The 24,874-nt window shown below is 39.0% G+C and overlaps 2 protein-coding genes across 6 annotated transcripts in view; one reads left to right on the top strand and one right to left on the bottom strand.

Moving 5' to 3' along the window:
- Positions 1-218: 218 nt before the first annotated feature.
- On the top strand, positions 219-11,876 carry LOC140274518 (uncharacterized). The gene is made up of 8 exons (XM_072369813.1): positions 219-475; positions 576-677; positions 4,834-4,872; positions 4,954-5,058; positions 7,337-7,399; positions 7,659-7,801; positions 8,450-8,550; positions 10,792-11,876. Exons 1-8 carry the CDS (start codon positions 322-324, stop codon positions 10,907-10,909), a joined length of 825 nt encoding a protein of 274 aa, XP_072225914.1. The 5' UTR covers positions 219-321; the 3' UTR covers positions 10,910-11,876.
- Positions 11,877-13,778: 1,902 nt separating this feature from the next.
- Positions 13,779-24,874, bottom strand: part of LOC140274516 (collagen alpha-1(XIV) chain-like) — a 125,659-nt gene continuing 114,563 nt past the window's right edge. For 3 of the 5 annotated variants that reach the window (XM_072369808.1, XM_072369810.1, XM_072369812.1), the window contains 7 exons: positions 23,536-23,607; positions 20,860-20,895; positions 20,353-20,419; positions 19,682-19,870; positions 18,933-19,010; positions 18,603-18,758; positions 13,779-15,545 (listed from right to left, as the gene is read on the bottom strand). In XM_072369808.1, coding sequence (XP_072225909.1) covers positions 15,253-15,545; positions 18,603-18,758; positions 18,933-19,010; positions 19,682-19,870; positions 20,353-20,419; positions 20,860-20,895; positions 23,536-23,607 — 891 coding nt within the window. In that variant the 3' untranslated portion in view covers positions 13,779-15,252. Of the gene's footprint in view, positions 15,546-16,742; positions 16,829-18,602; positions 18,759-18,932; positions 19,011-19,681; positions 19,871-20,352; positions 20,420-20,859; positions 20,896-23,535; positions 23,608-24,874 lie in introns of those variants that run through there. The other 2 variants (XM_072369809.1, XM_072369811.1) reach the window with 2 other exon arrangements.

Here is a 24,874-nt window from a genome sequence, read left to right as displayed (position 1 = left end):
AAAAAGATGTGGTGATTTCCTGTAGAGAAACTAAATAAAACTAAAGATGTGGTGATTTCCTGTAGAGAAACTAAATAAAACTAAAGATGTGTGCTTCTTTAAAACTCACAACTTCCTCAAAGTCTTTTCGTGGAAACCACCCCGAAAGATTTGGGCAGGAAACACCAGCAGCCGCACAAGTACAAATAGTTTCCATCTTTAATTTGCAGAGTGTGTCTGTGAGGTTGTGCTGCATATTGTATGAGAGCAACTTAGAGCTTCAACATGGTCTGAACCTCATATGAAGTGCAGCACCTTTCCAGCTGTTTCAGTTCTCTCAGGATGTCCTCAGATATTTACGCCCAACCAAAGAAAGTAAGATACATCAAAAAGGAAGAAGAAGACCAAGCAGAATGGGAAGAGAGGGAAGTGAATATCTATGAGAGTGCTGACAATGTCACCGATAGTCGCACTAATGTTCAGTCCCTGGATGGAGGTATGTGAATGACATGATGTTACGATACTATAACAGTGAATGAAATTTAGGACTCATATTAACACCTCATGTTTGCTCTACTCTATGATCTTTCCTTCAGTTGGACCAGAGACGCAGAACCATCCTTCCAGAGGAACACTGTGCATTGTGGCAGTGCTGTGCATTGGGGTGTTAGCTGGGACCATCAGCCTGTCCATACACTGTAAGATAAAATGCAATACCTTCAAATTAATCTGCATGATTTTTTTTTCATAAATTGAAAGGACTGCTGTATATCTGTGAAGTACTGATGATATAGTTTCCATCTGAGAGTTCTCGGTTAAAAACAGTTACTTTATTATTTTGTAATTATAACATGTGGGGCACTGCAGATACCTCTTGCTTCAAGAGTTTAATGGATCTGTTACATTTTGTCAAACTGTCTTTATATATTACCTACATACTATTTGCACTGTAGCCAGTCAGTCATTTTAGAGTTACTACAATTAAGAGTTACTACATCTTAGATCTTAGACTGTAAGCCAGTTGTTTTATTGTGGCCCAGCAGCAAACCAACACACAGCTACAGAACCACAACATGTTGTTTTGCCCCCACAAAGTACCTGTGGAATTAATAACTTGTAAAAATATATATTTTCGTGAATGGTGTGCTGGTTGAACCTAGAACTTCTTCTGCTGGATCAAAAGGTCAAATACTTCTAAAATTCTGATGCATCTGTCTGTCATGGAGCCTGTGTCCTGTGGAATTAATAACTTTAAAAATATATACATATGTATATTATCTTTGTGAATGTTGTACTGGATTCTTTGTACAAAAGCTATGTTTTACTAACGTTCCCTTTTTCTAATGATGGAAACGCTGCTTAACCTTTGCTCAGTGACAGTGCAGACGTTTGACCCTGTTTGGCCACAAAAACTTACAAGGAGGTTGGCAGCTGGTGGACGGAGGCGTTAGTCCACAGTTTGAGACCAAACCCTCACGATGTTTTCTGCAGACCTTTCACTTCTCTAATTTGCTATTTGCAAATCTGAGCTGGTGGAAACATCACCACTGCTTCCTGCTCACAGCTGAACTTAGAAAGTGAGCCCTTCTGTTTACTGTCAGTGGTTGTGCTTCATAATTTATTCTGAACATTATTAAACTTTCACACTATAAATTAGTGAGGCATTTGAAAAGTTCAAGTTGGCTCAATCATGTTAAATAAACACAAGTTTTAATATCAATAAAAAGAAAAAAAAAACTTTCTTGAATTTAAATAAAGACAGTCTCAGTCAAAAGATTGGACACTGACCTATTTTTATAAATGATGTTTCATGCCTATATGTATAACACCATCGTTTGTGGTGTGTGCTGCTACTTCCTCAATAGTCTCTGCTTAAAGCTGCACAACTCAGAGAGAGAAACAGAGACATTGGAGGCTGGTCAGTCAGTTTTCAGCCTCAAGATGTCTGCAGAAATTGAAGCTGCTAGAGATCTGAAAGTGAAATATAGCAGAAGGCTCCATAAAGATGGAAGAGATGAAGAGCCAATCGAGGTGGAGATGTTAGATGATGGAGAGCAGCACTCTGATCTTGGCTTACAGAAATCTGGTAAGCAGGAAATATTGAAAATGATTTCGCAAAGATAATACTAAGAAATATGTTGTTTCATTTAATCAGCCAACATTATCAAGTCACATGTTGTATGAAACATGTTACATCATCATCCATTTTAGTTTGTTTACCTACAGCACAAAAAAAGATAAACTCGTTTGAACCATTTCTAGATAACTTGATGGGAACAGTTGGTATGATTCGGGTCCAAATGTTCCACAATTAAGTGAATGAAAAGAATACAAAGCTTTGCATTGAAAATGTCATCAAAACATTCTTGATGGTGGAATCTTTGCGTGTTTTGGTGCTGCAGAAAAACACAACCAGAAGAACCTTCAGGCAGGGAAGAGAAGCCATTTTAGAGTTTTCCAGTCGTCCCTGGGAGTGCTGTATCTTCTGATTCTGGCTGGATTCATTTTACGCTGTAAGGATTTGTATTCCTACATTTTCTATCTTCACATGGAGCCACTTAGAATGACCTCTCCCAGCCAATTTACATCAGGAGGACCCTCCCACCTCATAAAGACTGGCAGAGAAGTGGCTGGGAGGTGAATTGCCCATGCACAAAACAGTGGGCTGTTCTAAGTAGCTGCATCTTTAGTATTTCCTACATTTTATGTACAATTATTTGATGCTCATGCTTCTGTTTGGTTCCTGTTCTTACTTGATATTTCAGTTAGAAACAGGAAACAGTCAGATACACACATGCTAGTTCAAGAGCAAAGTAAGAACATGAACTAGAGGGCACTTTTAATGTGTGATGGTGAAATTTCATCCTGCACAAGAAGCAAAGTAATTCCAGCTTTCCACAGAAGAATTATCAGTTGGTATTTTCATTCAGATCCTTCTGCTGTTGTTATGGAAACGCTGCTTAACCTTTGCTCAGTGACAGTGCAGACGTTTGACCCTATTTGGTCACAAAAACTTACAAGGAGGTTGGCAGCTGGTGGACGGAGGCGTTAGTCCACAGTTTGAGACCAAACCCTCACGATGTTTTCTGCAGACCTTTCACTTCTCTAATTTGCTATGATTCGTGAATGTTTAAGATTAGAGATTAAAAATGCATGATTAGGAAGAGAAAAGTTTCAGGTCGTCATTATTTATTAGTAGATATTTGGTTCTACGATTGTGAGATAATTTGTGACTAATTATTTCAGTTAAGAAGAGGAAGAGCTGCACATTCTGACCAAATCAGTGTTTAATACCACCATGTTTCAAAAGACAGAAATATTTCAAATATGATGAGCTGCTTTAAAGTGCAGACAGCATGAGAACTTAACCAGTGTAACCTGAGAGGCCGACATGGTCTGAGTGTGAGTGCAGAGACATCTGAACTCTCACACCTTTTTTTTTTTTTTTGAAGCCACACTATAACCACAGCTCTCTGCTCACAGATTATTTTCAAAGTGTGAAGAACTTCTGTTTGCAGCATTGCAGCCGTCTATAAATGCTGTCAGTACGAATGAAACATTGAACGTCATCACAGCTAATTTTGAGCGTTCTTAAACATGTTTTACTGCACCATGAACATCTACAGTTAAAGAAAGGAAGAAATACACTGGTTTAAGGCATGATCCAGGATAGAACTGTCACTGTCCAAAATCTGGTTTGAATGTGTTGAATGTCACCAAACTCATGATGGAAGTATTGTGGCTCCACTTCCATCATAAATCCTCAAACAGCATTGATGAACCACATATCTTTGCATATAAATCTTGCAGTCTTGTTGTTAATGGCATTTGTATGTCTCAGATAAGAGGCCTGCTGTGGCTGACTGGGCCTGATGAAAACTATTTCAAAGGCTACTTTCCACAATGTTTGCTTTTGTCATCTTCCTCTGAGAATGGCTTTGCTCGCTGGTTTCCTCTGTGTTTATGGCAAGGTAGCAAACAGAACATTAGCAACATTAGCTTCTTTTACTGTGAGGGCATGCATCAGGTCAAGCTAATCCTAGAACTTCTTCTACCAGACAAATTTCTTCACAAAATTAAAAGTAAAAAGAATGTGTGTATATAAATATATATATATACACATCTATCTATCTATCTATATATATATAAAAAGATATAGAAATAGAATGGTGGCATATCTGGGAGACAAAGGCCATGTTAGAGGAGGAAGAGAGACACATTCAAAGTATGATGAGCTGCTTCAAAGTGCAGACTGTGTGACAATATTCAGGAACTTCACCTGACAGGGTGACATGGTCTGTGTCTCACTGTGGAAACATTTGTGGTCACTTTTTTTTTTTTCATACCTCACTGCACTGCATTCAAAATGAATGGGTAGTTGTATCTGAAGTTTTGACTTTAATATATTGTGTTGTTGGCAGTGTGTTGAGATGTTTCAGCAGCATCAGTGATGGAGAAGCACATGGTTCCTATGGAAACAGAAGGAGAGAATATTGTAATAAAAACAGTGGGACAATAGAAGACACAGACAGGTTGGAGTTAATCAGACTGTTGAAGCCTCCAAAAAACGTATTGTCACTGAAATCAGAGACCAGCACATATCACATAATGTCATCTGGAGTATCTTATAATGATTTCCACATCACCCTCTTTCAGCTCACTGAAGCTGAATTATGTCATACTGTCCATCTAATTATTTATTTTCTACATTTTATTCTACAGCTAACACAGCAGATATGTACTAGTGATAACACACAGAGCTGTTAAATGACTGTGGGTATTACTGATGGTACTCATTAACTGACTTATTTCTTTTGATTAAAGCAAACTGATTCAAAGTCGATTGTCTTTTAGCAACCTTGAAGATCAATCGGCTGCAGACTGAACTTTCAGGTAGGAAAGGTTTTTAATCAATTAACCAAATACTTTAAATGTCACATTATAAACCTTAATGTCTCCATTGTTGTTCTGAAGACACGAGAGTCAACAGCAGTCAGCTACAAGGTAGTTATGAAATCCTGAGTAAAAATCAAAGCCATTTAAAGGACGACGTAAAGAAGCTGAAGGAGCAGATTGAAGGTGAGAACAGACTGAAACCAACAGAAAACACCAACATTATACACCTGCAACCCAACTCTGCTTTTACTGTGAAAGATCATAGTTTTATGGTGTCTCATGATTTTTCTGTATGTAAAACATTAAAGGGAACAGTGAAATGAATGAATGAAAAATTCCAGTTGAAAATTATTAATTACATTGTGAAATGCGTCGAGAACAAAATGAAATAAAAATGATCAATGTAATTCAAATTTTTTATCCCATGGCGGTCTGGATTTGTAATCATAATCAAAATAAAAGAGGAAAACCACATTACGGGCGGAGCCAACTTCAGTGGAAATTCCTCAAGACAAGTCAAAATGAGGGTCAGTAATGTGTGGCATCCACGTGCCTTTTTGACCTCCCTACAACACCTGGGCATGCTCCTGATGAGGTGGCGGATGTTTTCCTGAGAGATCTCCCAGACCTGGATAGGACTGGAACTGGATAGTGTAGTGGTAAGATTGCCACCTTTCATGTGAGTGACCTGAATTCAAATCAGGAAAGGTACATGAAAGATGCTACCTCCAATAGGTTCTTAGGCAAGACTCCCTTACCCTACCTGTCTACCAGTGTATAAAAGTTTCTACCAAATGCATGAGCATAAACGACTTCTGGACAGTGATGCAATCGTGGACGTTGGTAGATGGAACGAGACATGATGTCCCTCGATTGGATTCAGGTCTGGGAAACATGCCTTCATCAAAAAGGAACTGCTGACACACTTCATCCACATGGCCATTGTCATGCATCAGAAAGAACCCAGGGTCTCACAATGGGTCTGAGGATCTCATCCCGGTACTGAATGGCAGTCAGGGTACCTCTCATCCCGGTACCTAATGGCAGTCAGAGTACCTCTCATCCCGGTACCAAATGGCAGTCAGGGTACCTCTCATCCCAGTACCTAATGGCAGTCAGGGTACCTCTCATCCCAGTACCTAATGGCAGTCAGGGTACCTCTCATCCCGGTACCTAATGGCAGTCAGAGTACCTCTCATCCCGGTACCAAATGGCAGTCAGGGTACCTCTGGCTAGCACATGGAGGGCTGTCCTGGTTCCCAGAGAAATGCCTCCCCACACCATTACTGGCCAAACCGGTCATGCTGGAGGATGTTGCAGGCAGCAGAACAGAGTCTCCAGACTCTGTCACATGTGCTCAATGTGAACGTGTTCTCATCCGTGAAGAGCACAGGGCGCCAATGGCGAATCTGCCAATCTTGGTGTTCTCTGGCAAATGCCAATCGCCCTGCACGGGCCTTCATACCACCGTCATGGCGTCTGTTTCTGACAGTTTGAGCAGAAACATGCATTTTAGTGGCTTGCTGGAGGTCATTTTGCACTGCTCTGGCAGTGCTCCTCCTGTTGCTCCTTGCACAAAGGAGGAGGTAGCGGTCCTGCTGCTGGGTTGTTCCCCTCCTGCGCCCCCCTTCATGTCTCCTGGTATCTCAGCCATGCTCTGGACACTGTGCTGAGAGACACAGCAAACCTTCTTGCCACAGCTCACATTGATGTGCCATTCTGAATGAGCTGCACTGAGCAACTTCTGTGGGTTGAGACACCGCCTCTTGCTACCTCTAAGACTGAGAGCACTGACAAAATGAAAAAGTGACCAAAACATCAGCAAGGATGAGAACAGAAAAATAGTCTGTGGTCACCACCTGCAAAGCCACTCCCTTATAGGGCTTGTCTTGCTAATTGCCCCTCATTTCCACCTGTTGTCCGTTCCATTTGCACAACAGCAGATGAAATTGATCCAAAAGCAGTGTTACTTCCTAACTGAAAAGGTTGATTTCACAGGACTGTGATTGACTTGGAGTTACATAGTGTTATTTAGATTGCTTTCCTTTAATTTTTTGGGCAATGTATATTCCTGTTAGGAACAGTTACTTACAAATGAGACAGAAAACTTTACCTTTTTAAAACTTGAACAACAGCAGACTGAACAACAGGTAGAGTCAGCTGCAGGCTGAACTTTTAGCTAACAAAGGTTGGTGAAATCTGACCAGCACAAACCAGAACAGAGAGCCACAGAAACCTTTGAAAATCCCAGACAGCAGTGTCAGAATACTGATGGTTTGGTTTCGTTTTAGTAGAAAAAGTATTGAAACATAAAGTCTGCTTTGCTGTACGGGTGCTCGAGTGAGAAGTCTCAGTCCTCAGAAGTTTTAAACTAAATAACCACATAATTGGTTCAAATGTCACACTGTAAACATGAAGGTTTTCAGATTGTTTCATTGTTTTATCAATTGTTCTTCTGAAGTCATGACAGTCAACAGCAGTCAGCTACAGGATGAAGTAAAGAAGCTGAAGGAGAAGATTGAAGGTGAGAACAGACTGAAAACAACAGAAAACACCAACATTATGCACCTGTAACCCAACTCTGCTTTTACTGTGAATGATCATAGTTTTATGGAGTCTCATGATGTTTCTGTATGTATATTCCTGTTAGGAACAGTTATTTACAAATGAGACTGAAAACTTGATTTGAATTAAGTTTTAATTGAGTAAAACACCTGAAAGTCAAATTAATTTGACACTCAATGACACAAAAATAGGTTTTAAAACTCTTGTTTGATATTAAGGGAAGTGGTGTCCTGATGGATGGAAGAAATTCGGATGCAGTTGTTACTTTAAATCCACTGAGAAGAAAAACTGGTTCAACAGTAGGAGACTCTGTCAGGAAAGAGGAGCTGATCTGGTGATCATAAACAGCAAAGAGGAACATGTGAGTGTGCTTGTTAATGTCAGTATGATATTTGATGGAACTGCCAGTTTTGTGTAACTTGTGTTCTTGACCTGCTGTCAGTCTGTGTGCTTCCTGAACTGATCCTGATGGATTTCAGGTGAATGGTTTCACATCCTGAATTCATCAATAATCTGAGCAGTTTGGTTCATTTCCTTGATTTAGCTCATGAAACTTGACTCATTTCCAAGGTGTAAATATTATAATACTTCAGTCTCTGTGTTCTAAAGCTTTGTTTAGTTTCAGTTACTGTAAATTTGATGTTAAAAAAGAAGAATTTTCTGTTTTAAAATGTAGAAATATTTATAAACAAGAATGAAGGAAAGGTTAGAATGAGTGAAACAGAATAATCAGAGATGATAGAATAATTATTTGTAATTCTAAAAAGATGAAAACATATCAAAGGAAATATAGGGGCCCAATTTCTACTTTTTATTATGAAAATGTAACTGTGCTGTAAAAAAGATGAAAAGATATGAAGTTGTTCTTCAGATATTTCTGATCAGTGCAGAGTTGAAGACCTGCAAAAGGAAACATTGAATTTTTCTGTCAGATATTAACACAATATGATATCACTACAACAGATATACAGAATTCTGAGTGAAGAAACTACTTTTGTCTCATCAACAGGAATTTGTCCGTAAACTGAACGGGAATGGAGAGTCCTGGATTGGACTTCAGTCTTCAGGATATGAATGGAAATGGGTGGATGGAGCCCCGCTGACAGAACAGTAAGACAGTGTTTCTGTTGTAGTGTTATCAAAATCATTGTTTGAAACCAAAGGGGTTAAAATGCAGAACAGCAAAACATGCTGAAAAACTGTCCCATCATTTAATTTAGTCCCTTCTGAAAGATTGATGTGAATGAACAGCTACTTGAACACTTGATCTGCAGTCTGTGATGAGCCACAGTCCCTGTGGTTCAGTAGAAACAGTTCAGCTTTTTGAATTTGTGCCTTTTACTTTGTGAGCTGCTTTTATTCACCTGAATTTGTTTGAGAATTCAGGTGTCTTCTTCGCTGTTGTAATAAAGAAAGTATTAAAGAAAGAATGAATAAGACCATTAGAAGGATGAATTAAGAGTGGCTCGATGACAAAGTTTACCTGCAGATAAACTGACTGCAACAAAGATTCCTGCCACTAACACAGCATTTTCCTCACAGACAAACACTAAAAACTCATGTGTGTGTAGCCCACCTTTACCCTCTGGATTAGGTAAGGGACCCTAGATTCCTATGCGTAGCATTAATGACTAATAAATGTTAACTACTTTTAAAATAGCTGACCTTTAAATAAAATGCACCCTCTATCAGACTTAATCATCTCTTAACTTCCTCCTAATACACCTGGTGATCAACTCACACACTCTTAACTAAGCAAAATAACCAAACAGTAAGTTAAAGATTAACTCAGTTTACTGAACGTGTTGCACTAGACAACATACACAATAAAACACATAAAACGACATGTGCAATCAGAGTGTTCCCTATAAACCTTAAACTCTATGTGAGGGGCCCGCTCACCAATCAAACACACTCACCGCCGACTTATCCAGCTCTAAAACTGGAAAGTTGCAGGCCTGAGCGAAGCTCGTGAGCGGCGAGGCCCAAAACTTAATGGCCGTTTCACTCTCTGAGCAAATAAACAAACAAAGCAGTACCTGCTTTTAGTAGTTCAGTGCATACAGACTCTGGTTCCAGGTCAGGCGAAGAGGAAAAACCCAAACGACGTCCGAAGATGGCGATGCAATCATCCGTCTGCTGGTCCAGGGTTTAACTCCAATGAGCAATGTCCGGGAGAAGGAAAAGGAAAAATATATATTCCAAAGGCACTTTTCTGGCAAGGCGCTCTTCTGGTAGTCTATTAACACTTTAGTTATGACTAGTCTTCACATCCAGACCGGAATGATGAAGAGGCAGTCCCCGTAGTAAGCTGAGCAAGCTAAACTAGGCTTCCGGTGCAGCATTCACTTAACTGGCGAATGTTAACGGCTCAGTGTTAAACCGCCTCAAAGTAAAAAAAAAAAAAAAAACATACCGAACTGCAGGACAGACTTCGAGTTGAAAATGTCCACAAATAGTTCACAAATAGTTCAAGAAAAAACATTAAACAAGTGTCCATTACCGACCGTTGGGTTAACAATCAGGAAACTTGTTTAATTAGTCAAACCTTCGGCATACACATTGCCTCGTGCGTTGCTTCCCCGTCACTGTATTAAGCTCTCCTCCAAAACCTGCTCTCACTTCCTTTAGCTTTCAAAATAAAACGGAAATAAAATATATCAACAGAATTTTATACATTGTTTGCTTTTAACTTCTGCCTATGTAGTTTAAACAGATTTCAAACCTTTTACAACATACATGAAATACAATTCTAGCCTTATTTATAACATATTTAACTTTATTTTTCTCTATGTAACATAGCTTACGAATTTAATCAATGCACTAATATATTTATCTGTGTTACATGTGTGAAACTGCTGTATTAACTGGTCTAAAGGCAGAAGATCAGCTGTTATTAATTTATTATGAATTAATAACACATGAACATTTCGTGGCTGATAACCTTAAAGGCTCTTTGATGATCAGTGATGGTTCACAGTGAAAAGTCTTCAGGTGAGGGGAGTGAGCTCAGAGACAGAGATGCTAATGAGCATGTGCAGTGGTTTTAAAAAGCAGGAAGCAGATCAGCAAGAGCTGAAACATTTCTGGAGGATGTGAAGATTGAACAGCTTTTACTGGAATAAATGAATGAATGGTTGCTGAGTTAGAGTGTTACATCAAGATTTCATAATATATCCATCATCAGTCCAAACCCATAATCCCCTTTATTTTTACATGTGTGAAAATTGTTCATGATTATGAGGAAAAAAAAACATTTGAAACATTTATAGAGGGAGTCAGGTTTGTCTGAATATGAAAATTATTTTGAGTTTCAGTCAAACTGAACAGGATGTTTTGTTTCTCCCACAGGTTCTGGGAAACAGGACCGGCACCATCATCTTCCTATTACTATGCAGTTTTCTACAATTCTGATGGGAAATCGAAAGCATCAACTTATTATGATAAGAATTGGATCTGTGAGAAATAACATTTGTCTTTTCTGATGTAAAAGTGGTGTGCAGTGATCAAACTGTTTATCACATCTGAGCAAAGACACCAAACTATGAAACTCAGAACTAACTTCCATTATTTTTCCTCTTCACATGTTGGATGTTACATTTCACACTGTCCCTCTTAGCTTTTTGCTACATACTGATTTATGATGTTGGAAGTTTAAAATAAGATGTGAAACATGATTCTTTAGTTCAACAACATTGTTTTCTTGCTTTATTAATGAGTCTGCTGTGGCTGAAACTACAGTTAGTTTAATCTGTACTTTTGTCTGACACACTTCATTGTAGCAGCTGCAGAGTTTTATCAACCAACAGAGAAACACCCACAGAGTTTATAACTGAAGACTGGTTCATGAAAACAAATTGTCCCCATTCTGCAACATTTACATGAAATGTTGCCCTCCTGCTTCATTTGCATAAGGAAAACTTCACAATGAATAAGCTAAATATAAAGAGAATTTCACCATCAGAGAGAAAATACAGCAAGTTCACTTGAGAATGAGCTTATTTTTAGTTCTTCTGCTTGGCACAAATAACCTTTAATGTTAATATTTAGGTAATATACAGATATTATTTTGATCACATTAAAGCAGAAATCTGTGAAACTAAACAATATTCTGACAAACACAGTTAATGTATTCAAACATGAACCAGAAATCTTTCCTTAACGTGTGTTTTTGATGTTTGACATTCACCTCACTGTTTAAACTACATGTTCTGTTGGAAGATGCTGTAGGAAACACAAAAAGTAACAGAATGCAGCAATCGTCATCTTCAAACTTATCATCTATGCTCAAATTCGTATGACATTTTCAGAATATGATGAACTGCTTTAAAGTGCAGACAGCATGATAACTTAACCAATGTAACCTGAGAGGCCGACATGGTCTGAGTGTCAATGTGGAGACATCCGTCCTCTCACACCTTTTATTTTCATGCCATACCAACCACTGCTCTCTGCTCACAGCTTGATTTCAAAGTATGAAGCACGTTAGGCTACACAGTTAATTTTGAGCATTCTTAAACATGTTCATGGTGCAATAAAAGTGTTCGTGGAAACAGAGAAAGGAAGAAATAGACTGGTTTAAGGCATGATCCAGGATAGAACTGTCACTATCCAAAATCTAGTTTGAGATAAACATGCAATTCTTCAAATCTCCCCAAATTTATGATGAAACTATGGTGGCTCCACTTCAGTCAATTCATGGGCCTGATGTCGATTTGTTTGTGTAGCGAGGCCGTAACCCTGATAGTTAAAACGTTGTTGGGCAACAGAGGGAGTTAAGGGTCATCTCTCATCCTGTTGCAGTTATATTTTAGGCTAAAGAGTTTACCCCGGCAGCTTGAAGCACACACTACAAAAAATGCTAAACAAATCACCATCACTCAAGCTTTTTCAAACTATTTTCCTTTTTCCAAACAGAAACCCAAAACAACAGGAGCACCAAGAAAATACATGGTTTAAATTCAGCTAACACCAAATCTAGTTAAGTGACCACAAAAACTGAGCTTCAGATTATTGGCAAGTACTCAAAGTTCTTAATAAGGAATTCTTATATCAAAATGTGAAATCATCATCAAACAAACTATGATGTTGATTCCTGTATGCAGCTGTGACTGGAACAGCTCAGTTCACCTGCTGTGCAGGTGGAAAAGTGACAGTGTGTGTGAATGTGTGTATTTTACAGCTCAGTTCAAGACAACCGGAGGAAAAATAGGAGAGTTGAACAAAGCAGACTTATCTTAATTTCAGGTCAGGGTCACCAAGATCTGCTCCAGGGACCAGTTTGACTCCCACATTCCATCAAAGAGGGTTGGAAAGGAAGGTCCTTTTCAAAATCCGGCCCGGTCATGAACAACTTCTATTCTTTCATGTTTTGAGGTACATATTACTATGGTTGCCAAATATGTTCAGAGGCTGGATAAGAATTTGTTACTCGTCTTTTCTTTTGACCTCTCTGCCTCCTGTATATGTTGCTGCTCCAGGTTCCCTTTGTTGGTTCTTCTCTCACCTGCTGCTTACAGGTGTGCCTGATTTCTTATCTTCCTTCTACCTTCAGGCAGTAAAGGACTAATCTTTTCATTTCCTGTGTATTTTTCTTCCCCTGCTACAGCTGTATGCGATGCCTTCGCTGCCCAATTTGGGTGGGTAACAAACAAATTGGTCAGATTTGTTGGTGTGGAGTAAGACAGTTGTAATGTACAAAGTAAACCAAAGGTCTCTGTTTGTTACTATACTATCTACACTGTAAAATCCAAAATATTTCCAAAAACCATTTATCAGATTATTTATGTTGTGCTCGCTGAGATGTACAAGACTAAGAATTAAATGACTGAAAACATCATGTCATGTTCACTTTAAACATTCAGGTTTGAGGTTCAACAACAGTTTGGATTGACTAAGAAAACAAATTTATATGTAAACTTTAACCTTCCATCTTTAAGTATTAATTTCAGTGACAGTTGTGGGTCAGATGTAATACTGAAGTCAAGTCAGACACATCACATTTGAGTAGTTTCCCCTCCTACTAGTAATGTAACTCAGATGTTGGTATATTTTAAACCTGGTCTAAGCTTAATAAGAGTTTAAAGCAGAGCTGTGAGGTTGAGCCAGTGGGTCCAGCTGTACTGCAGGTTTCCAATCAGTTTCCTGCACCTTGCATCTTCAAAAGACATCAATGCTCACCTGAAAGCTTCCTGCTCAGATGAAGTTTAATAAGAACCTCACATTACAGTCACATCTCCTGCTGAGGAACACCAACACATATTCCAGTCCACACACACAGACAAAAGCAACCTTCACAATTGTTCTGGAGAAAAAAACACCACCAAGTGAAAACTAAATTATTTTCTAGATTTTATTTTTCAAACATCATGGTTAGAGGCTCTCCTGAACTGACTGAACTAAGAAGAGATTTGAACAATTTGAAAGTGTGCTTAAAATTCTGGCTCAATTTATTCACTCTGAAAGAGAAAACATCCTTTCCAGGAGTGAATAAATGCACCCTCTTCCAAAAAAAGGAATTTAACATGGGTAATAAGCAATAAACTAATTCAATAACTCAAAAACATAAATTAATTTAAAGTAATGTCAAGTCCAGATTGAGTGAGTTGAGTTTCTTTCATCAAGTCGGTTTCTAGTTTCTACATAAAACAACAAAAAAACCAAGGCAAATCCTCCAGTTTTGTCCTGGAAAAGATGGCGTCAGTTTTAGTCTGAATTAGGCTAATAATACAACTTGCACCTTGAAAGAGGACGAGTTGAAGGAATAATTAAGAAAAAGGGAAACAGAATATGATATAAAACTACAGGGTAAGAAACAGATGTTAAAAATAAAACAGCATTTGTTTCATTTGCTTTCTGCTTCACTGACTGAAACTGATCCGTCGCCGTGCCACCCAACAGATTCTGTTGGCAGAACTGAACAGAAGCAAAACACATTTAGACACAAACGCAATCTCGCTCTCATGAAGTAAACTATCATTGTGTGGATTCTAAAACTTAAGGTTTCATCCGCCTTCTCAAACACAGAGCAACATCAGATAAAGCTTCATCCTGTAACAATAACTGCTAATGAAACAAATCCTTTAGGTGTAGCAGTAAAATGTGTCTTGGGCTCTGTGAGACCAGAAAATAATACATCACAAATACTACAAATGAAGACAAAAAAACATGCAAAACTACATAAATAACTGTTCATAAGTCAGACAAAATGCCTGGTTCTGAAGTTTAGGAGCCTTCTAGACCAAAAGACGGAAGTTAGAATAACACAACGTGATGCAAACAAGGACAGCATACCACATTACATCTATTTCAGGAAAATATGTATTTTGTAACTTAGGGTATCACATTTTTACTGGTTAACGATAAAAAATGAACGGCTGAAGTAAAACCTTCCAACACTAAGAGGGATTAAAAGATGAGAATGACGGTGATGCTCAGCAGTTCGCCATGGGACCTTCAAGTACAAGGTATAAAAAAAAAAAGATGAAAAAATACAAGGTTGTAGTACTTGTTTGACCATCAGGAGGCACTTAACCAACCAGGTGGGGGGACAAAAGGACAAATAAACAACAACAAAAAAACGACAACTGAAAACTGAGTCAAAAATTGATAAAACTACATAAATCTGTTTTCTCGAACTTAATTCAATAGCATAGATGAGTTAAAATAGTCCCATCCTCATACCCCATCCCGTTTCCTTTACAATGTCCATAAGAAATCCTCTACATCAGGCACTTGTTGATTAGTTCATAACGGCTCCAAGCCGCCCAATCAGAAACAGCAAGCAGCCCTCTGTCCTCCAATTGTCTCCTTTCAGTTAGTTAGTCCAGGCAGCATCTTCCCACTTCTCTTTAGTCTCCTCTTGGGCCCAACTTTCTCTTCTTCCGCAGCTACGCTCCGGGAACTTCGGTGCACACCAGGAGACCTCAGCTCAATGTCGTCAAGTGCAAGCGCAGGGTCATCGGGTGACACGGGTTGCGGGGCTGGGTAGTTAGGTTGGTAGTAGCGGTATGGGTCATCCTCCTCGACCTCACCGTAGTTTTGAAAGACGTTGGACGGCAGTTGGACTGGGGGGACAGCGCCACCATCAGTGTTATCCTCACCTTCTACGTTGCCAGCCAACCAGGTAATGAGCCAACCAGCACCCAGTCAGATAGGTGGACAGTCAGTGAAAGCCCAACACAAAGATGGACGACCCCGCCACCACAGGAAAAAGTGTTTTGGAGAGATTTTTTTTTTTTGGTTTTGATTTGGTTAGCGGGAAGAAGGGGTTTGGAGAAGAAGGAAGGAGCAAGAGACATGGAGAGACAAGGGTTACCAAAGATTACCAAGCCATGAGGTTACAGAGTAATAATACTTAAAGCAGTTAGAAGGAAGTTCTTGACACAAAGCTTCAAGTTAAAAGTTAGAATAAGCAACAATGTTTGAGTTCTATACAGCAAGAATTAGATTTGTTATTCATCAGCTGACATTCAATTTGTCAAGTAAAATAAATTTAATGTCTTCAAGTCTTATCTTTAATATCAAAGGTTTCATGATACTTAATGAAGTTAAAACGTGCATAATATATAACAAATTCTGCCTTGCATAGGAGCTTTTAGTTGCTATGTAGAGGTGATTTGTGTTATAAGAGTTTGTATTAAATCAGTGAAGCCTGTGGTTCAAAAAAGAGGTGTCGGAAGATCATAATCTAGAAGAAAAGTCAGGAAAGGATGATTGTGTCAGTGCATGTCTGGGCTAAGTACTGTTAAAAATATATTTTTTATTCCATCTAACAAATCTCACAAAAAGACTAAAACTAACGATGAATTCAATTCAACTGAAAAGTATTTTCTATATCAAATCATATGTTTGAAGTTTATGAGGTAAAGCTTTACAAGAGATATGCAACTAAAAATTATTCTCTTTTGTCTACAGAAGCCAGAAATCAGAATAAATTCCTACTACAGTTTCATACTTACAGCCCAGGGACAAAATGTCATATTTTGTGTGAACGACAGCCCGATACATGAAGATATTCAGTTTTCTTATAAGTGTGACAAAGAAGTAAATACTTGAAATAATTTGAGTAGTTCAATGTCCTTTATGTAATATTCATGTGTGGTTAAGGCTCATACACTGATACCACCTCCGGTATTTGGCAGCACTTAAAGCTTCGACTCCTTGTTGTTGTTGCTTTGAGTATTTGTGAACATGGCTCAGTAGTCACCATAATGCTGTGCTGGTTAAGAACAAAAATCATAAGACGATTGGATTGTGGGCACACAGATGTACAAATACACACACACACAGACAGAAGAATGATTACAACATGCAGCCGTTACTCACATGACGTCTTTGCAGGCTGCAAGCTGCACAGTGCCGCTTAGGCTGCTGTGTGACCTTCAACCTCAACACACATTAAAGATGAACACTGTCATGCATTTAAAAAGCTAAAGATGATTCCTGCAGGGTTTTCTGTGGTTTAAGTGTTTGCTGATGGATACATATGGCGAGAATCAACACAGTGGACTCCACAGAATGCTTTGGAAGCATGTGGTGAAGCCTTTTCACTCGCTGTGAAGTTGTTAAAATAGAATTTCCTATCGTAATTATGTCTACCTGTGTTTCTAATGAGTGGTGTAAATTTCAGAAAACCCTTCATGGAGCATCTTTCTTAGTATCTGACTAAACCCACACTCATTTCATCAGAGTGATGCAACACCACAGTTAAGCCAAAACATGTTGAGATGCAGAATTCAGCTGTGGTTTGTTACTGTGTGATAACAGGTTGCTGATGCAGAGCCATGCATGCAGTTTCAAACACTCCCTGCAGTGAGGCATTCAAGGGTGACCAAACAAAACTCAAAAGGTTGGTCCACCCTATTCATCACAAGTCTCTGTGACAACCGACACTCATCTTGAATAATCTGATCAAATTGTTCCAGAAATCATATCTCATCCATAGTCCTAACTCAATGTTTCAAATTTGGGAAACATTCACTTTCTTGCCAGCAGTTACATAAAACACTCATTAACATTTACCTCAATCAGTGTGTTGTCTATACACAAAAAATGAGCATAAAAATGATTATTCCTGGTTTTAGAGAGGGCTTTTTGTAACATTTAGTTTATAATGCTGCATAATAGAATAATTACTTTGTTAAAAACTCTTTTTTTCTTTTAGGGACACTCGTGATAGATGTTTTGAAACTACAGTTCTTATAACTTGATGGATTTTGTGGATCTAAACAGTGGCCTAAATAAATAGTTTATTCTATATTTTGAAATGTTAGCACCTTTAAAGTCATGTCAAATTGACAAACATAGATAGAACATAGAGAATAGTTCTGGGTGGCTGTGCAGATTAGGGAGTTGTATGTGAGTGGATGGGAGACTTTTCTTCTCAAATCTAAAAACATGTGTATCATCAGCTGATGATTGAACTTGAAACTGTTTTAAAGGAAGCTGAAGTTGCCCTAAATGCCAGAAACAGATAGAGTTCCTGCATTTGTTCTCTTGGTTATGTGTCTAATGTTTCCAATGAGTGGAAGCTAATTTTCCTCAGAGTTGATGCTTTCAGGTATTTTCTTGTTTTGGATGATTACCATTATGTCTCATTAGGAAAAATGATATATAAGAAATTAAAAAAACACTATCAAGATGAATCTCTGGTATCCTTCAGAGATGCAGCCTGAACACACACATGCAGACTGACAGTAAAACAGAATTCTGTATCTTAACAGTGAGTGTATTTCAAGGTGTTTCATGCTTCACTTTCAAATACACTGAGTGTGGGATGAAAAACTTAACTGACATGCAGCCTGTTTAACTCAGAGGCAGCTTTTCAACACGAAAAGTGTCCAAATGAATTAAACACTTCACCTGATGACCCTCAATCCAAAAGACACAGGCAGCACTGAAATGCTTTCATGCTTAGAAATACAGTTCAAACTATCAACACATTTAAATGAGCTAATGGGACTTAAGTAAGCTATTTGCTGTTAAAATGATAGTCATCACGATTACATACAATAGAAGCACAGTCAAGTTTTAAGGTTCTGTGTCGATTATAAGATTGATGTTGAAAAATAACTTTTCTGACAGGGAGATTAACTCAGTTCTACTTCAGCATCAGTATTTTTAGAGGATGCATCATAGTTACCATTTCAGACCCTACATACCTCCAACATTGTAGCCCACACAGGAGTTCTGGTCGCAGTATCCCGGAGGCCCTGGAGGGCCAACTGGTCCAGGAACTCCGGGACGACCAGGAGATCCAGGATTCCCAGGTCGCCCTGATGGACCCTGGCTGCCAGGTCTGCCTTGTCCTTGGACACCTGGGGAAAATGGTGAAAAAGATTTTAGTGGACAAAGTACAAATCTTTACTTTGTAGGAAGTATTTAGCGCCTTCCACACTGTATGGTAACTATTACTATATAAATACGTAAAGAAATTCCTCTAAGAACAGAGGAATAATGTCTAAATAATGGCTTGGTATGGGTTTATTTACCAGGAGATCCTGGAGGTCCTCTTGGGCCTTGGACACCAATACCTGAAGATCCTTTCTCACCCTTTTCTCCTGATTGACCTACATACAAACAGAAATAAAAAGTGTAGCAAGATGCAGTCATTTGGATTTTTTAACACTTACAATATGTTAAAGATCTTCATCTAGACTTCTCTTTGAATTTGTTGGTGTATTTCTCTATTGTTCCAGGCCAGCTGAGGGCCTAACATGCATGCCTAAGTGTCGTTTGGATGAAAATCTTTTTGTCTTGACGCAAGGATGCAAGGACGCAAAAATGTTTGCCTTTGGAGGTGTGGTGCAAAAAGGAAACTTTCATAGAGGTTAACAGAGTGCTGAATTTTAAAGATGTCATATTATGACTTTTGGCTTTCCAAATGAATGGAAATAGTTCCTGATCTGCCACAAATACCTTGTTTGTACTCCTGCTTTATATTCCCTAACCAGATGTCATCTTTATGAAACATCTGTATTTATCTTGCTTGGTGGCTGGCTTGGGAACCACAGCTGACTCCCACTATGCCATATTTGGGCCTTTCAGGAGACAGGCCCTGAAGGGACATGTGCTAAAAAAGAGCATTTTAGCTCAAATGTGAGAAAAGGTGTTGCAGCAATATTAGCAATATAACATGTGGAAATGAGAACATCCTCTTGTTAACCGCATTATTGCTATATTTGACCTGTAAATTAACAACCACATTGTATTTCCCCTTACAGTCTTCTGACTGCCTTACCTCGTTCTCCTGGGTTTCCGTTCTGCCCGTTCTGTCCTGGGAAGCCCGATCTTCCTGGTGGTCCCTGTTCTCCCTGGGGTCCTGCAGGTCCCTGTCGGCCAGGCTCTCCAGGGGGTCCAGGCACTGTGCGGATGGACACCGGTGGACTGGGCACATGGTTAAGGATGGAGTTGTAGCGCGCCATGTGGCCTAAAACAAACAGAAGAATTTTCACATTTTGAGCCACACTGGAGGAATAAGAACCAATCAACCAAAAAGAAGATCTGCAGATTAAATACAGCTGAAGCAACAGATACTGAAGCTCTGAGAGGAACACAAACAGAACACAGCATAAAGTTTGAAGTAAGTTATTGATAAAAGAGCCAAAAACACTGAGGCCACTCAAAGACTGACAATCTAAATGTAAATGGCATTAAAATATGGGACATCCTGCATGTGAGAGAAGTGGTGGATGCTGGAGAAATAAGCAGCTGTGAAGACCTGAGCAGTTCTGACATGAGTCACGTCAGTGTTTGAGTGTTGGGAGGCTATGCTGCAACACTGAAGCTCCAACTTATGCGTTGTATGTGATCATAATGTTTTGGCTCATTCGTGTATATCATGAAAAGCCTGTGAAACAAGATGATGAATATTTGGTAAAAGATTAAAGTTAAAAAGCAAGTGTTACTCACTTTGGATCAGCTGCTCACAGACCTGCCTGGCGATGTCCTGAACTGATGCTGTAGACTGGAGGTCACCCTGAAGACACAAGCGAAGTACTGTTTGTTTAATCTACTTTAGGTCATGTGCAGCCACTTCACACGCAAACTGGGTTCCTTGTCTTCCTGAGCTGCAGCTGTGACCTTCAACATTTCTCCAGCTGCTGATGTTGTAACCACAAACCCATTTGACAACTGCACAGGATATATTCGCACATGAACACAACTATATGGCACTCAACTTGACCCCATTAGAGGCCGTGCAACTGCATCGTCACGCTTGTACTACCTTTTTTTTCCATGCATGACAGTTTCATATAACTCATTCATATGTGAAATTGTAGACATGTTACGATTTTGAGAAGCAAAGTAGGCAAAAGTCTTTGGAGTCAAGAAAGGGTAATAACTGGATGATGTTTTGATTGTGCAATTGTGCTAAATGTGGCTAAAAAAACATGCGTGAAGGACAGAGACACTCACCCGTTCACCCTTCTCCCCCTTGCTTCCAGCAGGACCCTGCAGCAAAAAAGAAAAGTCAACAAAAGCTCACATAAGTAAAGACTTAACAGAAACATGTTTTTTTTTAATTCCCAACCTCAGATGTGAATGACATATTCTGAATCAAGTGGAAATAAATAGTTTTGATATGGTGTTTGGCATTTTAATCCTGAGTAAAACCAAATAAAAACAGCAAAAAAATGATAGATTGAACAAAAATGCAGCTGCACACAAAACCAGCTATTCAATCAATAATTATAAAACCACATTTGAGCCAACAGAACAAACACCGAACACAGTGTAACCTTGGTGCTTTTTCCTAAAGTAAAACTTGTATCAAAGGAAACAGCAAATACCTGCAGCACATATGTAGAAATATTTCTACATGATTAAATGGGATTCCAGATTCTAAAGATAAGAAAGCATGCAACACATGGTTAAAGCTTTGTTTTCGTTCCTGAGTTAGGTGTCAACCTTTTACAAACAGCCCTGTTAATCAAACCAGACTGTACATTTTCCTCCACTAAGTCATCATTAAGGCCTGAAACTGACAATAGTGGTAATTAGCTGATGAGTGTTCTCTGCAGTCCACCCACACACCTGTAATTATCTGCTTGGCAACATTTTATCACAAAGAGGCAAAGTAATTTATCAGCGGCCCATTTCGCCTCCCGTGGAGTCTCGTCTCTTTTAGGAGAAGAAATCGAAATGTGATTTACTTCCACTCAAGCAGTGAGGTAAAATGTCACAAACAAAACAATCTCAAAAGACATGTTCGATACTGCTGAGGTGGCAAACAATACCTCAACAGACTGAACTCATATCTGTACGTGAGGGCCAATGAAAGCTTGGCAGAGCTATTCATCAGGTGCATTTTAATGTTCTGTTTCTCAAAACATTTAACTTGTGAATCTCTTGTTTTAATCTTTTTCGGCTCAGTTTTGTACATTAGAACAAAGTCAAATAATAAAAATCCCTTTAAAGTGATTTAGCCTTCTTTTTCATGCATAGTAGAGTGGGGGAGAGACTAAGATACCTCAAAATTCTGATTAGGGGGCTCACTCACCCAGTGAAATGTATTTCTAAAGAGAAATATAATGCAGCTGAGATTGTATTATGAAATAATTAAGTTGGAAACTAACATTAGTAGTTATTTGTGTTGAAAAAACAGCTGAGAGAAGGATAACGACACTGACTGCTTCTGATAAAGAAAAGATGATCTATTTTAAACAGTACAGAATGGGTTATACTCTCATACCAATGTTATGCTGATGATACCCAGCTCTATCTGTCATTCCCACCTGACGACCACACGGTCTCAGCACGAATCTCAGACTGTCTCTTTGACATATCAACATGGATGAAAGCCCATCACCTCCAACTTAACCTCCCAAAAACTGAACTGCTTGTCTTCCCAGCCAAACCAACCATACACCACAGCATCTGCATCCAAACTGAATCCCTATCTCTTGCTCCATCAAATGTTGCTAGAAACTTGGGTGTCATGATTGATGACCAACTAACCTTCAAAGATCACGTTACCTCGGTTGCTCATTCATGCCGCTTTGCATTACTAAACATAAGAAAGATCAGACCATACCTAACCCAACATGCCACCCAACTCCTGGTGCAGGCCATGGTCATCTCCCGCCTTGACAACTGCAATGCTCTCCTAACTGGTCTCCCAGCCTGTACTATGAAACCTCTGCAGATGGTCCAGAACGCGGCGGCGCGTCTGGTTTCGATCAGCCTAAAAGAGCACACGTCACTCCTCTGTTCATTGAACTCCACTGGCTGCCCTTAGCCGCCCGCATCAAATTCAAGTCACTGATGTTAGCCTACAAAGTGATTAATGGGACGGCTCCCATCTACTTGAATGCTCTTGCAAAGGCTTATGTCACAACTCGGTCCCTCCGGTCGTCCCAGGATTGTCGTCTAGCAGAGCCTTCACCACGCCTAAGACAATCCAAACTCTTTTCATGTGTCGTCCCACGATGGTGGAATGACCTACCGAGCGCTACCAGAACAGGGGCGTCCCTGACTATCTTCAAGAAACTCTTGAAAACCCAGCTCTTCAGAGAGCATCTCCTATCCCAGCACTTACCTTGTACTTCCCTACCCCCTCTATCTTTGCACTTTATCTTTCTGTACTTCCTTTTATGCCTTTACCCTATCTCTACTCTGTCATCTCTAACAGAATCGGACTAGTGGGTTCCTTCTATGTAGTTTATTGTGAGCTTTTTATATAGCTTGTTATATCATCATTTGTAAGTCGCTTTGGATAAAAGCGTCTAAATACATAAACATTAACATAAACACATAAACTGTCCACAGTTGGAGCATTTCTTTTTCAGAAATGGTGTCTCTCAGATGTCAACATTATGACACTTCAGTGTGCATTAATTTTCACTGTGTGTGTCAAACAAGCCTTGAGATTGTCAGACTGGACAGGAAGCTGTTAATCCCTCTGACAGACACTTTGGTCACCTCTCTGGGTTCAACTGACAGACTCTAAAGTCTGACTGACACCACTTCCTGCTCCCTCCACATTTTTTCCAGCAGTGTTTGTGAGAAAAGTGATGAGAAATACACATCACATCACATACACAAAGGGGCGAATGAGAAGAGACAGCTCTGTTGCATTATCTCCTGACTCACCGGTGGTCCCAGTTCTCCTTGTTTTCCTTGAGGGCCTGTATTTCCTGGGGATCCTGGAGCTCCTGGAGTCCCCTGAACACACAAAGAGGAAAAAATCCTGTTATACTCTGCAATGTAGCACAACACTCCTGCACTCATACTTGTCTGATAGTCCATTGGTTTATTTCAATTGGGGAAAGTGATGATTCACATGTGTGATAATTTTGCTAAGAAAATATGTAGTTTGTGTCGCTGTTGCAGGTATGCATTTCAGTAATTTCTATAATCTATTTCCACAAACAATGCTGAGAACAAGAGCAGAGGAGTGAGAACAAAGCTAAACAATTCCATTAAAAGCCATATAATAACTATTACATAGCTGTGTGTTTATATCTCTAAACAGTAATGGCCATATTATTTCCATTAGCAAAGCAAAGTGTAGTTTTATCACAAGGTATCCTCGTATTACGACTGTAAGAGACAAATAATGTAGTTTACACAGTGAAAGCAATCAAATAACTTTCTCAAGCATACCAGCAAACAGATACGTGCAAGAAGTTTAATTTTTCCAATTTTCTTTCAAAGCAGGTTTCGGTAACTTACAAATAAGTCTCAAGACCAAATCCGCGTATTCATGTGTATTTATTCACTGTAATTTCTTTCTGATCTCACAAACCAGGACGTGGTCAAAGTTTGTGATCAAAAGAGGGTCTTAACTCTTTAAAAAAGAAGCTGGTATTTAAAACAGTTTTAACTCTAAAGATGTCTTTATCTTAATATATGCTCATAGAATCAGCCTGTTTGCAAAAAAATAGCATCATACAGGTACAGAGTAAAAATATATATAACGTCTGTCTCCTTTTGTTATTTTTCTCTATTCATTTGTTCATGTTTGCTGCTTTTTAAAGACTTAGCATATAAAAATAAGCATAGGAATCATGTTTTCTTAGCATTTTATTTTTTTACTTCTTTGGGGCAATAATAATCAGCATCAATGCTTTTTTTCACGAATGGATGGGCTGACATCTTGTGGTAGAAGTATCAAAATTTTAAAAAGTAAAAGCACAGCATACGCTGTCTTTAACCATTACATGCCTAAAGCGAGTGGTATAAATGGTTTAAGTTGGTCTACTATCACACATTGTTGCTAAATATACAGCATACAGTGTATTCTCTGAAAAATGGTAGCGCAGAATTAAAGGGCTTTCATGATCATTTTCAAACATTGACTTTTGGTATTCAGACAACAAACAGCTGTAGTCTTAAAAATTTCAATATTTTCCCACTCTTGCAGGATTTCTGCTACTCAACACATTCATAATGTGCCAAATGTTTTCTGTGGGTGGCAGGTCTGGACTGC

This window comes from Leuresthes tenuis, unplaced genomic scaffold (genome assembly GCF_036924035.1).
Source record: "Leuresthes tenuis unplaced genomic scaffold, fLeuTen1.0.hap1 SCAF_18, whole genome shotgun sequence".
Lineage (NCBI taxonomy): Eukaryota > Metazoa > Chordata > Actinopteri > Atheriniformes > Atherinopsidae > Leuresthes > Leuresthes tenuis.
Note: the sequence above shows the minus strand (reverse complement) of the source record. Positions and strands in the feature narration are given on the sequence as shown.

Excerpts from the sequence above, each read along its gene's own strand:
- LOC140274518 (XM_072369813.1), top strand. The coding sequence starts at position 322 with ATGTCCTCAGATATTTACGCCCAACCAAAGAAAGTAAGATACATCAAA. Across the intron at positions 7,400-7,658 it reads GCTGAAGGAGAAGATTGAAG|GGAAGTGGTGTCCTGATGGA; the intron begins GTGAGAACAGAC and ends TTTGATATTAAG. Across the intron at positions 7,802-8,449 it reads TAAACAGCAAAGAGGAACAT|GAATTTGTCCGTAAACTGAA; the intron begins GTGAGTGTGCTT and ends TCTCATCAACAG.